The 16,492-nt window shown below is 45.6% G+C and overlaps 1 protein-coding gene across 1 annotated transcript in view; it reads left to right on the forward strand.

Moving 5' to 3' along the window:
- The first annotated feature begins 328 nt into the window (after nt 1-328).
- The window catches only part of kmt2d (lysine (K)-specific methyltransferase 2D), a 26,816-nt gene continuing 10,652 nt past the window's right edge, over nt 329-16,492 (forward strand). The window contains 61 exon segments of the mRNA XM_053424150.1: nt 329-497; nt 2,723-2,806; nt 2,968-3,079; nt 3,203-3,405; nt 3,561-3,667; nt 3,784-3,946; nt 4,243-4,414; nt 4,508-4,622; nt 4,751-4,929; nt 5,018-5,319; nt 5,425-5,541; nt 5,798-6,594; nt 6,723-6,839; nt 6,938-7,051; nt 7,179-7,283; nt 7,367-7,548; nt 7,799-7,963; nt 8,169-8,278; nt 8,401-8,445; nt 8,548-8,736; nt 8,839-9,015; nt 9,113-9,235; nt 9,379-9,500; nt 9,602-9,737; nt 9,852-9,938; nt 10,023-10,100; nt 10,195-10,353; nt 10,466-10,535; nt 10,691-10,929; nt 11,059-11,114; nt 11,116-11,133; nt 11,404-11,454; nt 11,556-11,831; nt 11,833-11,889; nt 11,891-11,935; nt 11,937-11,966; nt 11,968-12,119; nt 12,121-12,391; nt 12,394-12,762; nt 12,764-12,837; nt 12,839-12,907; nt 12,909-12,999; nt 13,001-13,153; nt 13,155-13,181; nt 13,263-13,391; nt 13,393-13,453; nt 13,699-13,834; nt 14,211-14,235; nt 14,237-14,488; nt 14,490-14,529; nt 14,532-14,611; nt 14,614-14,706; nt 14,708-14,733; nt 14,735-14,783; nt 14,785-14,973; nt 14,975-15,274; nt 15,276-15,622; nt 15,624-15,678; nt 15,680-15,727; nt 15,729-15,921; nt 16,009-16,135. Of these exon segments, the coding sequence (XP_053280125.1) occupies nt 2,758-2,806; nt 2,968-3,079; nt 3,203-3,405; nt 3,561-3,667; nt 3,784-3,946; nt 4,243-4,414; nt 4,508-4,622; nt 4,751-4,929; nt 5,018-5,319; nt 5,425-5,541; nt 5,798-6,594; nt 6,723-6,839; nt 6,938-7,051; nt 7,179-7,283; nt 7,367-7,548; nt 7,799-7,963; nt 8,169-8,278; nt 8,401-8,445; nt 8,548-8,736; nt 8,839-9,015; nt 9,113-9,235; nt 9,379-9,500; nt 9,602-9,737; nt 9,852-9,938; nt 10,023-10,100; nt 10,195-10,353; nt 10,466-10,535; nt 10,691-10,929; nt 11,059-11,114; nt 11,116-11,133; nt 11,404-11,454; nt 11,556-11,831; nt 11,833-11,889; nt 11,891-11,935; nt 11,937-11,966; nt 11,968-12,119; nt 12,121-12,391; nt 12,394-12,762; nt 12,764-12,837; nt 12,839-12,907; nt 12,909-12,999; nt 13,001-13,153; nt 13,155-13,181; nt 13,263-13,391; nt 13,393-13,453; nt 13,699-13,834; nt 14,211-14,235; nt 14,237-14,488; nt 14,490-14,529; nt 14,532-14,611; nt 14,614-14,706; nt 14,708-14,733; nt 14,735-14,783; nt 14,785-14,973; nt 14,975-15,274; nt 15,276-15,622; nt 15,624-15,678; nt 15,680-15,727; nt 15,729-15,921; nt 16,009-16,135 (8,423 nt within the window). The 5' untranslated portion in view covers nt 329-497; nt 2,723-2,757.

Genomic DNA, 16,492 nt, shown 5'->3' on the forward strand with positions numbered 1-16,492 from the left:
TACTGGCGTGCGAACACAATGTGGGCCTGTAGCTTAGTTTCAACTATCAGCAGCTTCAGAGACCCCGCGAACGAGATTCCAGAACATATGCTAGCTGCTAATGTTAGCTTATTAAATATTTGATGCTACATCCACGAGCAGGGAGCAGTGCAGGCAGTGTTTGGGCTCACTGCCTGGGGCTGGGGAACCATTGTCGGAACTGGCTGAAGGCTCGCCTCTTTGCTTAGCAGCTCCCCCGGCAGTGCACGGCCAATCGACACAAAGCTCGAGCTGCTGGTTAGCAAGCTAACCGTAGCATTATCCCTTTAGCCGAGGAGCTAGCTAGCATCACCGCACAGCCTGCCTTCCGCCGACGTGCACTTCCCCCACTCTCCCTCCAGCCGGCTAGCCGCAGCGTTAGTCCGGTACATAAAATGAAGCGACCATCAGCATTCGGGGAAGCTGTGTGGCTGTTTGGATTTTGCTGATGTATGAGGAGACGATATTGTTTTTGTGAGGTGAGCTGTTTTATTCATGTCCTCTTCGAACTTCTCGCAACAGACATACCGAAAGGCACACCAACCCTGACCTTAGACCGGGTAACGTTAGCCCTGCTATCGGAATCGTTTAGCTGCTAGCTGCGACCAGATGGGGTCGTCTACTTTCTGGAGGACTAGCGACGTTACCTGGATGCTAACTTCAGGTTGATATATGCAATGCGTTGGCCGTGTTCACGGTTTGAAAAGCAAAGTATCCGGTTAATGTTGGTAGAAGTGTTCACTCGTGTGCACGAGGTTGGATGTATTTCTCGCAGTTTTACCTTCTCTGGACACTTTGATGCTACGTCACCGACGGGAGACGTTAGCTTTTCCGTATCAGTGCATTGCCGGTAACATGGCCATGGCTATTCTCTGGACAGAACCAACCCTTTGAAGTCGGTGTTTACATTGAGAAAGAGTGCTTAGCGCTGCAATTATTCACTTATAAGAACCACCGTCGCTTTCGCCGAGCCGCTGCAGACAATATGCAACTGCTGTGGTTTTCAATAACAACACGTTAGCCCCGAAAGTTAATTTGTAAACGTAAACACTTTTAACGTTAACTTAGCTAGCCGGGGTGGCGAGACATTAACTCAGCCGTCATGGCATCAGTTCGCTCTGCACAAAACCAACTTCATCTGCAGAGACAAAGCCTAATTATCCACATCATTGTGCCTCACAACACCAGTTAGTTTGTGTATCGTTTTATTGGACGTTAGTTTGTTGTGTCGAGGAGAAAGTGCGTCTCCAGCTCTGCTGCCACCGGACACGTTTGTGACGGAGATGTAACGTTAACGTTTCATGGCGAAATTCATTCCGTCGGTCTCTTGTTTGCTTTACCAGCTTCTGGTGCCATCTGCTCAGCGTGGTTTAACGTAGCGTTGAAGGTTGTGTTTCGTAGTTTTCCCTGTGAGGTTTAAGCACCAACGGCAGACATGCAAAGCAGTTCACGATTTGGACCAAGACACATATATACACACACGCACACACACGTTTAGTCTTTCAATTCATTGCATCCTGGTGTTTATTCGTCATTGATTCTATTTGGATGCATTAAAGCACGAGCGGCATCGCACATCGCCCTGTTTCAAGCAACACTGGTGAGAATGAAAAGGAAATATTTCGAAATGAAGCAGGATTTGATGGCACAATTTTTTATTGTGTAACCGATGAAACACAGTGAGAATCTGCTCGAGCTTTATCTCAAAGCCTCTGTTTCCTTTTATTGTCGTGTCGGCCGTTTTACACCAGGACACACGGCATCGTACATGTGTAAAGCTTCAGATTTACGATCATATGAACAAATGCCGATGAGCTTTTCTATAGAAAGAGTAAAATACACTTTGGGAGATCTGAGCCGATTGGCGCCTTGTAAAGAATCGCTTGTTTTTGGAATTTCAACGCCATTAATCTGTTATGACTTTCAGCTATTGTCGATGTGTATTAAATAACAGTGAGCCGGTCCAGTCCTGCGTTGTTTGTTTTACAGTATTTATTATGGCGTGAATGTCATAGCGGAACTATGAAGCGAGCGACCTAGGTTCTGCACGAAAGCTGTCCGCTGCAACAGGAAGTTCTACATACGGAAGTTGTGTTTTCTTTGTGTATCCCGTATTACGGTTGTTTTATTTAGAAAAACACCGTCTCAGTTTCAACACTTTGTGCTTTTTCGCGTCGCAGTTTTTCAGATTTGGATTATGCGTCACCAGGTAAATAATAACTTGTATCGGCCGAGCGGGTTCCGATCGACCTATCTACTGTAACATTGGTGTAATTTCCATGAGTTTTCGAGGGAAGCTCGATTGTATTAGAGCTAACGTCAGTCTAATCAACACAAGAAAATCTGCAGAACTGAGGACACGACATTTATTTAAGTGGTTGCTTTGTTGGTTATACGTGTTTTTATGTAAAAAAACAACAACCAAACTCTAATGGGTAAGAAGGAAAGTGAGTGTATTTGCATTTTAGTGGCTCCTGATGATTACATTTTGTTATGTTGCTGGTTAATGAGCCATTCCATGTTTTAGTATGTGGGCACCTGCATAAAGTGTATATGGAAATATTCTTACGTGAGTAAATGTCAATTCCACAGATCAAGTAATTTCTGTAATTTCCTTATCAGACCTATTCTCTGGAATCATTGTGCATTGATAACAGACACAGGTAGTTGCGCAGTCCAGGTTAATTATCTCTCTACATTTCAGATCTCTGTCCTAGGAGGTCAAAATCGGTACAGGGGATGGACGAGCAGAAATCAAACTGCGAAGAAAATGACTCTGAACCAACAGGTATAATTTATTTTTTACCTTTTCTTAATGGCCCATGTCATCCATTGTGGATGTACACTATTCTTCATGAAGTTGAATAATATCACAATGTGCAATTGCTCTGCAAGAAAAATCTAATGCAATTAAGTCTAATCCATTTATTCTTACTCTTCATTTTCTAGCTGATGACAGTGCCCCTGCAAAGCAGCCTGTCTCCTCTGAGGAGCAGTCTGAAGACCTCCCTGGTGCTGAGGACGTGCCAGCCGTTACAGCAGCTTCTTCCAGCACGCCAGCGTAAGTTCTTCATTCAGATCTGACGTGTGTTTTTCCCACTGTATTGGTCTTAATGCCAACATAGCTTACATTTGAGAAGCAAAAAATGAGTCCTCACTCGTGTCATGAATCATTTTGTAACAGAGAGAGCGTTCGAGCCTGTTCGCTTTGTAACTGTGTGGAGCGGAGCCTGCATGGACAGCAGGAACTGAGACATTTTGGGCCATCCTCAGAGCGGCCGACCCTCAAGCCATCCGGTTTTCCACTGCCTCAACCTGGGAATGATGACCTGTCTTCCATTGGATTTTCCAATTCCCCCTGTCTGGCGGCACTCTTTGAAGATTCAGGTTGAACTCAAAATATTATGTTTAGTCAGTGAACCATACATTGTTATTTTTTTTCAAATTAATGATGTGTTCCATGTTCAAGAAATACAGTTTTCAAATGTATAATTTAATTGGATTTGATTATGTAAATTACTGACGTCAAGTTTTATGATTAGGGTGTTGGGTTCATCAATGGTGTGCGGTGTGGTCGGAGGGAGTCAAGCGGTTAGAGAATGAGGAGCTGGAGAATGTGGATAAGGCCGTTATCTCAGGGACACAACAGGTACGTGTATCCTTAGACTGTGGTTAGAATTAGATGTACCAGGTGAGAATACAGAGATTAACAGGGTTTCTTTGACAAAATCTTAATTTTTACCAATATATATATTTTTTTTTCAGCTTTGCGAATACTGCAAAAGGCTGGGTGCAACGATTCGATGCCATGCTGAGGGCTGCTCACGGTTCTACCACTTCCCCTGCTCAGCAGCCAGTGGATCCTTCCAGTCCATGAAGCAGTTGGTTCTCCTCTGTCCAGAACACATTGACAAAGCTGAGGAGTTGGGTAAGAAAACCAAATATAAGATGTTACTTGGTGGATGCTCACAATTGTACATTTGAAGTACGAAGCTGTAATGCTTTCCTCAGACTTCTTGTTAAACAACCTGTGTCTTTTTGTACAATTTGTGCTTATCAACTGTGGACTGTCTTCAGGCTTTGAACACATGGTCTTCCTTATTATTCCCTTCTTGACAGATGAAAAAGACCCCTTACATTTTTTGCGTTGCAGCTTAATTCAAATTATTCCCCCCCCCCCCTCAATCTCAGGTTGATTTTGAACTTAATGTGTGTTTCTTACAGCAGGTGAAGAGTCTTGGTGTGCCGTGTGCGATTCAGCGGGTGAGCTCACAGACTTGCTGTTCTGTACGGGTTGTGGTCTACATTATCATGCAGCTTGTCTTGAGATTGGTGCCACGCCCATCCAGCGGGCAGGATGGCAATGCCCAGAGTGTAAAGTGTGCCAGACTTGCAGGTAAGTCAAGCCCCTAAGCACATGATACTTAACAATTTATTTGAGCTTTATTTCCATTTCAAAAAGTAACGTCTTGATTCTTCATTTTATTAGACAACCTGGAGAAGACTCCAAGATGTTGGTATGTGATGCCTGTGATAAGGGCTATCACACCTTCTGTCTCCAACCAGCCATGGATTCTCTTCCCACTGACCCATGGAAATGCAGAGTAAGTCACATTTATCATTCACCTCTGTGCAAAGAAATGCCCCTAACATGATATTTGAAAGAGACAAATTTTGTGTCCTTATCTAATTCTTGGTTTATGTTTTATCCCAATTATCTGTATTTTGTCAGAGATGTCGTGTATGCACGGAGTGTGGTGTCCGTGGACAGGTGCTGCCAGGTTTGGCACAGTGGTTTGATAACTACACTGTGTGTGAGGGCTGCCAGCGGCACCGTATCTCTATCTGTGGAGTGTGCAGCAAGGCTGCCAACCCATCTGTTGCTATGCAGTGCTGCAGCATGTGCCACAGGTTAGCTCAATTCATTAGATATAGCTATTGGCTGTGTGTGTCGCTTGTACAGTTTTTCATTATTTAATCTTGATAATCTTTGTCTCAGATGGGTACACAGTGAGTGTGCTGCACCGGGGGAGCTTCCAGAAGCCAAGTGCATTTGCCTGCTTTGCAAGGTGGACCATCAGCAGTCTATCACTCAACCACACACAACAGAGATCCAAACCAGAGAAGCATCTGAGGAAACTGAAGGACACGTGGATTCGGTGGAGATGACCATTCAAACTGATGCAGACGTGGTGACAGAAGAGCAGAAAGGCTTAGTAGAGGTGACACCAGGACATATGGGCAAATCAGAGATGGGGCAGGGAGAAGCTACGACTGACACAGAGACGCCCATGGACTTGGGTAAGACAAAACATACAAAATATGTTGAGTGAGTTTGGTTCTGTGAGCTGACGAATAAAAGAATCAATATTTGAGATGTGTCTGCCTAACTACGTTTTGTTCTAGGGGAGGAGGCTGCAGTCTCCCAGACAACAGATGTTGTGGAGAGAACCATGGAGGAGGAGTTGGTACCAACAGAAGAAACAACCCCTGAGGTGCCCGCTGCTCCACTTGAAACTGCAGGTAAACTCATAGATGGATTATAGCCGATTTGTACTATGATAAAAACATTTATTTTACAAGATCTCTAACTTGATGTTTTGCGCTGTTGGCCTGTCACAACATCAAGAACGTTTTTAGACAGGCAGACCCTGGCATAACATCTGCATTGTCTATGCACCTGTACGGCATGCTTCAGCCATTGATTTAATCAAACCCAGAAACACTGCTAATGATAGATCATAACACTAATAACTGTTTCCCTTACTCTCATATGCAGAATGTGCAACAACAGAACAGGAGTCCTCTTGTCCACCTGCAGATGAAGAGAGAGCAGGAGAGGCAGTAGGCCACGTGACCCAAGCCAACACTTCCCCGGTCCCGAAAGCAGAGACCCAGTCTAACGACTCCAATGTAGAGCCAATTCAGGTATCACAACAAGGCCCTGAAAACATGGAGGTGGAGAAGCAGGAGGCCACTCCCTTAGTTGAACAAATATCACAAGAGTTAATAAAGGGTGGCTCTATCACAGAAACATGCAGCAAGGACCCACCAAAGTTACCTGCTTCTCCTGCATGTGTGGTCAAAACGGAGCCTTTGCCGATGGATGACGAGCAGGAAAAAAGTCCATGTCAGGACCCGCAGTTTCTTCCTCGGCTGTCTTCATCAGGAGATGCACAAGAGACCCTCTCTTCTTTGGACATGGAGGGGAGGGTACTAACCAACTCTGAGGAGGAGGAGGAGGATGAGGAAGAAGAGGATGATGAGCAAATGCAACGAGAAGGACATATTGATGAGATAAAACAGGAATTGCAGGAGCTAGAAGTTAATCAGGACTTTTTGCTAGATGAGACGTCTAATTTGAGCCATGGAGATGACAGCAGCAGTGGCTTTCTGGGCTCTCCAGGAGAACCCGATCCCCAACTCTCCCTGGAGCTTGGCCTTGTACACGGTGGCCGCTCGCGTTCAGATAACTTGCTCACTGAGACGGATGATTCTCTTCCATTTGAACCCCTCAGAAGTGACAGAGAGAAGGTGAACCGCAGAGGATCCCCAGGCCGCTCAAGGGTCAAACATGTAAGATCAGCATATAATCTTGTTCATTGATTTAATAACCTTGAACTGCGGACATTTAACTGTAAATCCTGTTCTTGTTGGTAAGATGTCATTGTCACAATACAACTTGACATTCAAATATTTTTTAGGGGCGAAGTAATAGTTTCCCTGGAAAGCGTAGACCTCGAGGTGGAGCTGGTGGAGGGAGAGGGCGTGGTGGGAGGTCACGCCTCAAAGCCATGGCCTCCTGCATTGATGCCTTCTTGGTGAGCTGTGCTTTACATGCTATTCAGATGTTCCTTTTTGTAATTCCCTTTTGTAGCGTGGTCACATAATCACATACATTCATCCCCTTTGTCCACAGCTAAGCATGACCACAGACACTGGAACAAATAAGGATGAAGACGATGAGGAAGATGACACAATGCAGAACACAGTGGTTCTTTTCTCAAACACGGATAAATTTGTCCTGCTCCAGGTATAACACCGCATGTAGTTTGACATTTTCAGGTACCCTGTGGCATTTGCTGTGCCAAAAACAACAGTTCAAATGTAATGCTGAAGACTTTGTTTCCTCCCTCCTCACACTCTCTCCTCTATTGTAGGACATGTGCGTTGTGTGTGGCAGTTTTGGAAAGGGCATGGAGGGGCAGTTGTTGGCTTGTGCTCAGTGTGCACAGTGTTACCATCCTTACTGTGTTAACAGCAAAGTAAGCACAACCTTATTCTCTCTCTCTTTAAAATCACTGTATTTCTGTTAATCCAAATACATTAAACCTTGTATCTTCTGTAGATCACCAAGACGATGCTCCGTAAAGGCTGGCGTTGTTTGGAATGTATTGTGTGCGAGATGTGTGGAAAGGCTTCGGACCCCTCCCGCCTGCTGTTGTGTGATGATTGTGATGTCAGCTATCACACCTATTGCTTGGACCCTCCTTTGCACACTGTACCCAAGGGTGGTTGGAAGTGCAAATGGTAAAAAAGAACTCTAAGACAACAATGCTTTGTGCAGCTTTGAATGGGGTCAAATGGAAATGAATACATGGACATTTGCATATTATGTAAAATAAGCCCCAGCTCTGCAATAGCAGTTCAGAGGCCCATCCCTCTGCTTCTTGGTTCTGTACTAGCAGATAAATTGTTTTCCCACTCAGTCTTTGTTTCATCTGTGTTGTGGCATATTAGCTGTGTATTTGTTACTGAGTGTCTCATTTCTTCTGTGCAGGTGTGTGTGCTGTGTGCAGTGTGGTTCCAGCTCACCGGGTTTCCACTGTGAGTGGCAGAACAACTACACCCACTGTGGCCCCTGTGCCAGCCTGGTCTCCTGTCCAGTATGCAGACAGAACTTCATGGAGGAGGAGTTGCTGCTGCAGTGTCAGTACTGCGATCGGTAGGTACTGCTCATTAGAACTGCACACGCATGCAATAGACACAAAAACTGAGGTATTCATGAGACTAGTGCTAATGAAGACAAGTGGGGAATGGATTATTCATGTATTTTTTCATATCATGAATTATTCCATAACATCTTTGATTTGCAGTGTGATTTGTGATGAAAAGAGTGCGTATCAATGTATTTCTGTGTGCCTGTGCAGATGGGTCCATGCTGTCTGTGAGAGTCTGTACACGGAGGATGAGGTGGAACAAGCTTCTGATGAGGGCTTTGCATGCACATCCTGTACCCCATATGTTCCAAAACCTGTGGGTAAGTCACAGAGAGCCAGCATTTTAAAAGTGAATATATAAAAATTGGGGATTACACAAGATAGTCTTTCCTACTGATGACATGAATTTGTTTTTCTTCCTGCTTTTTCCCCTTGTTCACAGTAGTAGAGTCAGCCATTATGGCTTCAATAAAGATCAAAGAGCCAGGTTAGTGGATTTTGCTTATTCGTGTTCATTATCACATGCTGCTGGGTTATCCTTTGTTTGTTTTAATGTAAATCCTTCACATATGCAATTGTCACTTTACAGAGCCTCAGTTCTACCGGTTGGAGGGAGTGTGGTTGACAGAATCGGGTATGTCCCTGCTTCGCAGCATCTCCATGTCTCCACTGCACAAGAGACGGCAGCGGCGCTCCCGTCTTGGCACTCTGTGTTGTGAAGGAGGTCCTGATGGAATGGATCTGAGGGAGGTCGACGGAGATGGGGAGGATGGAAAAGGTTGGTGCTCTCTCTACACATCCATTAGTGTTTCAACAATTTACAGGAGTGTTGGGCTCCTTTTTAATGCAAGATTAAATCTATGTATTCTAATATATCAAGGGTGTGGGGAGCCCATGGACTGTGATTCCAAGATGGAGAACCCCGGGAGCCCTGACAGAGACGGTGGTGCAGGGGCAGACGGAGGCAATGAAGGCATGGGCGATGGGGATGGTCTCAAAGGGGGAGCAGATGAAATGGAGGATAGTAAAAAAAGAAAGCGGAAGCCTTACAGGCCTGGTGAGAAACTTAGAATTTAACTCAAGTATATAAACCTCCACAAAGATGTCTGAGCATCCAAAATTGTAGACACTTTTTATTTTTTAAATTGTAACAGGAATTGGAGGCTTCATGGTGCGACAAAGAAAGTGTCACACACGGATGAAGAAAGAATTTTTTGCCCAGCTGGCTGGAGAGACTATGTTAGATGGACAGCCAATAGAAAGAACCATCGAGGAAGGTTAGTGAAAACAATCGACAATTATATTAAACTTTCAATATTTGGCAGTTTGTTTGAATGACTTTTTATCATGCTTCTGTTTCTGACGTTTTTGTGAATATTGTTAATTTGGGAAACTGAAGTCCCTGGTTTTGCATGCATAGGACCTCACCCTGACACGGATAACATAATGGATCCAAAACCAGTGGAGGGCGAGGAACAGGCCAAGAAACGACGAGGCCGAAAGAAGAGCAAACTGGAGGACATGTTTCCATCTTATCTCCAGGTTTGTAATCTCTCTGTGCCTTATCCTTTTATAACAGCTTTGAAATTTAAAGTATTCACAGTTCTACGGTTCATATCCTAAATGTTTGTAATTCACTGCAGGAGGCTTTCTTCGGGAAGACACTAATAGACTTAGGTAAGAAGGCTCTGATGACATCCCCGGGGCACAGGTCAGGTGCATGCCCTGTCCGACCTTCATTACCAGCACCAACAGGGGTCAAAGCTACTGCACCAGAGAGTAAGAACACTACCTTGACCTGTGACACATGAAAACTTTGGATTTATATTTGTCCAACTGTGTGTGTGGAAAATATCAGTTCAGTGTGTGTGACCTTATTGCTTCTCTCAATAGCTGATACCAAGGATCGTGCTGTAGAGGTTAATTTTCCTCTCAAGCAAGAGGGGGGTGAGGCCCACCAACCTCAGGGAGAAGGTTCTGGTAAGTGTCTGGTCACTGATGCTACTGGTATATTATTATGGTTATGATGAAAATCTAAGTTTGATAAAAATGTGACATTTTCAGGAGTTTCTGGCCTGTCCTCGTCACTGAAGGACCAGGCGTCAACTGATCCTCATGCCTTTGCTGCAGTAAAAATTGAAGGTAATCCCCCTGAAAGGATACCATACAGTACACAATCCAAACTCATTGAAATAGTAACTGGTGTTAACATAAGGCTACTGTCTTTGTGTGACAGGTCTTGGGCAAGGTGTGGAGAGTCAGGACTCTGAGCAGTTCTTCAGGAAGGTTCTGGGAGTGTCAGAAGGCTCCTCTTTGGAGGGCATGAACCCCATCTTGGAGGGCAGTAAAGGAGAACTCAATCGAAGCACTTTGCCACAGAGAGCTCTCCTCTCAGGTGTGTACAATGTTCATATTATTAAAACCTTTTTGAAGTTTGTTATAGGATTATGAAGTACAGTGTAAATGAATGTCAGCTTGGTTTTTAAATATGGGAAAATCTATTGTAGGGTCTCTGCCCTCAGCTGGAATGATGGATGCCTTTCCTGGCCTCTCTCAGTCACCGTTCTTTGACATGCGGTAGGACCATGATTGCAATTATTAATGCATTGTATTTTATTACAGTCTCTCATATGTAGGTCTTCCATAACCGCTCTGGATAATGGTGTGAAAGCAGTGTGTTGATGTTGACAAATGTGTATATATATATAAATACCCTCTTCTGTGGCGTACAGGGACCGAGGAGGGCTGTTCAGTCCAGATGGAGGTGAGGAGAGCCCCTGGGCGACTCCCTCTACCCCAGCAACCCCCTCCTCCCCACCGACCCCCACTGAGGCAGAGGGTGATGGGCTTTCCTACAACCAGCGCAGTCTCCAGCGCTGGGAGAAGGATGAGGAGCTGGGTGAAGTCTCAACCATTTCCCCTGTGCTTTATGCCAATACCAACTTTCCCACCCTCAGACAGGACTACCCAGGTGAGTGTCGAAAATGAAAGAAATACTACAGCACCAAGTATAGTATATAGTTGGACCCTTCGGTCGTGCTTTTTCAAAGTAAGGATTATGTTGTTGTTAGATATCGGTTAAATATGTCTCCTGTCACAGACTGGGCGAGTCGCTGTAAGCAAATCATGAAGATCTGGAGGAAGGTGTCAGCTGCTGGACAAGGCTCCATATCTGGTAGGTTCTTTTTTAAGGATTGATTTATAGCAATGTAACTATTGTTTGACTAAGCTCTGTTATAACTTAAAATGCAGTAAACTGAATCTTGATCTTTTGTTCGGTCACACTTTACCTAGTGGCTAGTGCTACCAGCACTTCAAAAGGAAAAACTGATAAAGTTTTAACACAAAACATTATTACTTTAATAACTTTATTATAACATTTATTTATTATTATAAGAAAATATATAATTAATTACTGTTCTTAATATCAAATTCTATTCTGCAGCAAAAGGCCAAAGATAATCGAGCAGCACAGAGGATCAACAAGGCACAGAAGGTGAGTTAAGGCATCACCATCTGTTTGCATCGTTACATTGAAATATCTGGTTTGTCACATTAGAGCTGTAGATTCATGTTTCCTCTCTTGTATTGTCACAGCAGGCAGAGAGTCAGGTGTGCAGGCCAATCAAGACGGAGCCAGGACATGTAAAGGGAGAAAGGCCCAGTTTACACCTCCAGATCCCGCCACCTTCAGGCTCTACATCATGCCCTTCTCAGCCCAGCTCTGCAGAGAGCCCATTTCCTTTCCCTCCAGATTCAGGATCATCCTCTGTATTTTTCTCAGATGGACATGTTAAGACTCCGGGTTCAGCTGAAATCCGGACAGATCCCTTGTCCAAGCTTCCTCCTCAGTCACCCCATTCTCACTCTCACCCCATCCACACCCTTCTCACATGCTGGAGCCAGCTCCTTACAGGCCTCTTCCTCAGGTTTATTCTGCTTCCGGCCCACAGGGTCCTCCTCAGGGACGGCCAGCCCAGTCTTGGCCCCTTTGACATGCAACCAGGAAACTCCTGGAACACCCCGACGGGCTCAGCAGGTTGACCCCTACTTCAGATCACAGCTACAGCAACAACAGAGTAATTTACCACAATCCCACCATGGCTCTCAGGAGTCCCTGGGACATCCAGAAAGTCCTCATTCGAGAAGTGCTGGCTTGGGAGTCGCCCATCTTCTCGCCGACACACAATCCTCACTATGGAGACCCTTTCAGAACCAGCAAGTGATGGGGGCGACCAGAATATGGTTCATCCCCATCACCCTCTGCAATGGCTTCATCACCTGCAAGCACAGGACAGTACAGGGCTGATATGAGTGCACCTTCTCCACGCTCGTCTGCTGTTGGGAGACCTGACCTATCGACTGGGTCCCCTGCTGGGATGTTGGAGTCTGGGGATGGTTTATTCAAGGCACCTATGACGCCACGAGTGCAACCAAGGGGAGGGTGGCGCACTTCACCCCTGGAGCTTCCCCTAGTCACCTTTCTGAAGGCTACAGGAAGTCTCCCTCCCACCCTTTCTCTGACCCCCACTCTCAGTCACCGCTTACCCCCAAACAGCAATTGGTAGACGGTTGTCCTCTTGGACTCCAAAGACCACCTGTAGCTCAGCAGGAACTATGCTCAAGAGTGCCCTCCAGCCCACAGTCCCAGGGCAGCTCACAGTCTCCCATACTCCTGGTGGGACTATCCAATGATGCTTATAATGTCCAGTCTCCAGCAACCCCACGTTTCCAATCCCCAGACCATAGTTCTCAGCCACCTTCAAGGCCACAATCTAGAGACCATTTTGCAGCTATCCACAAACCCCCCTCGTCCTCCCTCCGTTGCCCCAGAGGGAACATTAAGTTATAAAGGATCACCTCATCCCAACCAGGCACCGGACAAACAGTTCAATAGGTGATCCTCTCTCTGGTAAACCATCAGCAGTTCCTAATTTCAGCCGCAGCCCGGGGGTCCTCCAAATTGACTCAACAGCAGAGTCAGATGGTGCAGGGTCAGCTCCAGCAACAACAGCCACATACTCAGCAGACTATGGGGGCAGGACAGCTTCAGTTCCAGGGTACCCCCTCCTTCTGGACCTCAAGAACTACCAGTTGTCCGCCCTCCAGACACACCTCATCAGCCATCTTTGCAAGGCACTCAAGAAATGCCTGATATGTCAGCAGTGCAAGACCCTACATTGGTAGGACTTAGCCCCTTCTGAGCTGGAGAAGCACAGACAGGTAAGTTATTAGTCAGTAAGCACTCATTCTGTGCACCATCTCAGGTGTTTTGCTTATCTATGCTTTGTTGTTGTTTTTTAGCGCCAGAGACTGAGGGAATTCTTAATCCGACAACAAATGCAGAGAAATTCACTCAGACAAGAGAAGGAGGCGGCTGCTGCTGCGGCTGCTGGTGGCAGTGTGTCCCCTGTTTGGTCTGCAGGAGAGATGGGGGGCCTTTCAACAAGACAACAAAGTCCACAGAGCACCACCACCCTTATCCACAGGTACCCGTCTTGAACAGTTTTCCACCAACATTACAAATGATACACTTTGCTACAGCAAAAAGTGTGATGTTACAGTTAAGAAGATGTCTTTGTAAGACTTGGGTAAAGTCACACCCAAATGTCGGATTTCCAGAGAAAACTCCATAGCTAAAACTTGTACTTTAACCTCTCTGTTGAAAAGTAAAGGTGAAAAGTAAAAAAATAAAATGGAACATTTACCTTTTTTGTATTTATTTCCTTTAGGATCGTAGTGCCTGCTGCTAGCGCTGTTGGACCTCAGGTTTCTGTGGCAGGGAAGATGCCCATGGCTGTTGGAGGAATGGAGGACAAGCTCATTCGCCCACCACCTACAGGAACCCCTGCCATCATGGATCCTAATGCACTAAGGTAAGCGCTTTCTTGAAGCAGATTCACAATTGGTGTTATATGGTAGGTTGTATATAATTATAAAATTCCTCTCATTGTTAGAATAGTGGTAACCCAGGAAACTTGAGCTTGTGTTCATTTTAGCAGGTTTTAACTATAGAATGTCGGTGCTATATTCACATCAAAATCACATTCTAAACTATAATTATTAATGGAACTGATATTTGAATGACCTGGGGCCAGAAGAGCTGTGCTTATTGCAACAATTATTTAATCCTAAAGAAAGAACTAACACCCAATATTATTCTCAGCCAATATTTTTAATTCTGTAGTGCAATGAACAATTTTCAATTGATTTCTTAAAAAAAATGTCTTTTGTGCATTTTTGTTTTTTCAGGCCACAAGGGCCCACCAGACCTCAGGGGCATGTATGCCCGTCCAGCGTTCCCTCAACAGTGGCAGGGCCAGGCCCCGGGTCCAAGGAGGTTCCCCCAGCCTGGCATGGAGGCTATTGGTATAAGGCACAACCCTACCATGAATATTCAGGGCATGGAGAGCATGGGTAACCCTCACACCATGATGCCAGGACATGGAGGAGAGACGATGCAGCAAATGGATCAAGGACCCCCTCCACAGTTCATTGAACTGAGACATAACTCGCAGAGGTTACCCTTAACGACCCCAGTTTATGCCTCGTGGACCCCAGCCCCGACCACGTTTCTTCCACAGCAAGAGATGGCAGCACCTTATGTTCAGCAACACTCCATCGCTCAAGCTGGAGGCATTCAAACAGGGGGGGCGGTGAGTCACAACTGGGGTTACAGCAGGGTGGACTGTCAGTTTTACTGCCTCATCAGTCTGCAGGCCCAGTACCACAACATCCCCACCTGCATCCCCCAGGCTACCTCCAATCCCAATAATTCAACTTCAACAGTCAGGTCTAGTTAGAGAACCCCAGGCTGCTGCCGCTGGAAAACAGACTGGAAATGCCAGAGCCTGATCTTGAGGGTCTTGGGGAGGCTCCAGGAGATGGAGGTGTGGAGGATGAGGATGATTTGGCTCTAGACTTGGACCCTGACAAAGGGGATGATGATTTGGGCAACCTGGACAACCTTGAAACCAATGATCCACACCTAGACGACTTGCTTAACAGTGATGAGTTTTGACTTGCTGGCTTACACTGACCCTGAACTGGACCAAGGAGACCCAAAGGATGTCTTCTCAGAGCAACTGCGGCTGGTAGAGGCAGAAAGTGAACCCCCTCGGGATCAGTGCTTGTTAAAGTGGAAGGGAAAGCACAAAGGGGAGCAGAAGTCTTCTGCTACCAAACTGCAACCCTCTGCAGAAATAGTTGATATCTCCAAAGTCAAAATTGAAGATAACGGTCTGACCCCTCAGCTGCAGCAAGGACAGACAGTGGTGAAAGATGAAATGGGAGAGGCTGTGTCAATGCTTCTTGGTGGGGACCACAACATCAGCCAAGCCTGGACATGTAGGAAACCAGTCTGCTTCACTTAGCTCTGTTCGGTTAGGGGGACTTCAATACCCTCTGCCAGACCAAGCTGACTCATTGCCCTTTCCTCCAGCTGTTCCACATGCAGATATTGGTGATGATCCACTGGGGCTACCTGATGTAGGGGGGCATCACTCCCCTGCTGTAGATTTAGCAAAGGTAGAGAGCTCTTTAGATGGTGAACTGCCTCTTCTAATACAGGATCTTCTAGAGCACGAAAAGAAGGAACTACAAAAGCAGCAACAGCAGCAACAGCTCAGTTCCCTCCATCAGGGAGGCATGGCATCTCATTTCCTAACAACAAAACCCACAGGCACCTGGTCAGATAATGTTACCACACCATCATCGTCCACACACCTCAAGGAATGATGGCTCAGCCAGGGATGATACCCCGTGCGCCACAACATGTTGCCGCAACAGCAGCAAAGGCTTATGGGACCTGGAATGGCACCTGCACCTCACATGGCAGTGGCACAGCAACAAGCCATGATGAGGATGGGGCAGCCAGGGATCCATTCAGGGCTCAATCACCAACCTCAGCCACAGCCAGCGGCTAAACAGTTACCTCTGACCAACAATTTCTTCCCTGATAAAGGTCAGGAACTCAGATTGTCACCATCTTTATTCTTTCATTATGTTCTTTTCATGCAATAGCAACAGATGTTCTGTTCTTTCACTGCAGAATTAGACAAATTTGCCAGTGATGAACATCATGGACCCCCATTGCCCAAGGCAAAAATGGTGGCCCTTAAGGGAATCAAGAGGGTTTTGGCACAAGATCCAATGGTTGGGCCCCCTGGCATTAACAGGTAAATTTCCATTGGACGGACATTTTTACAGATTTTTGTCATATGTTTTTAAATTTACCGTTTTATATGATTTATGCAAAACCCTAAATGGGATTTCTTTCTCTTTAAATAGATCTTTTGGCTTTTCCATCTGTAAACATTTGTTGTCATATACATAAATAATAGTGCTCTCAGTCACCAGTAGTGGAATGTCCGCTCAATACATTTGTTAATAGTTAAGATACAGGAATCTCCAGTGCCAAACATTCGCTGACTAATGTCTGATAAATGTGGATGAATGGTGGTAATACTACATTGTAATTTGGAAACTACAGACCCATTTATATCATTGTACAGTGTGATGCAAGGTATTGTTAT

This window comes from Pleuronectes platessa, chromosome 6, assembly GCF_947347685.1.
Source record: "Pleuronectes platessa chromosome 6, fPlePla1.1, whole genome shotgun sequence".
Classification (NCBI taxonomy): domain Eukaryota; kingdom Metazoa; phylum Chordata; class Actinopteri; order Pleuronectiformes; family Pleuronectidae; genus Pleuronectes; species Pleuronectes platessa.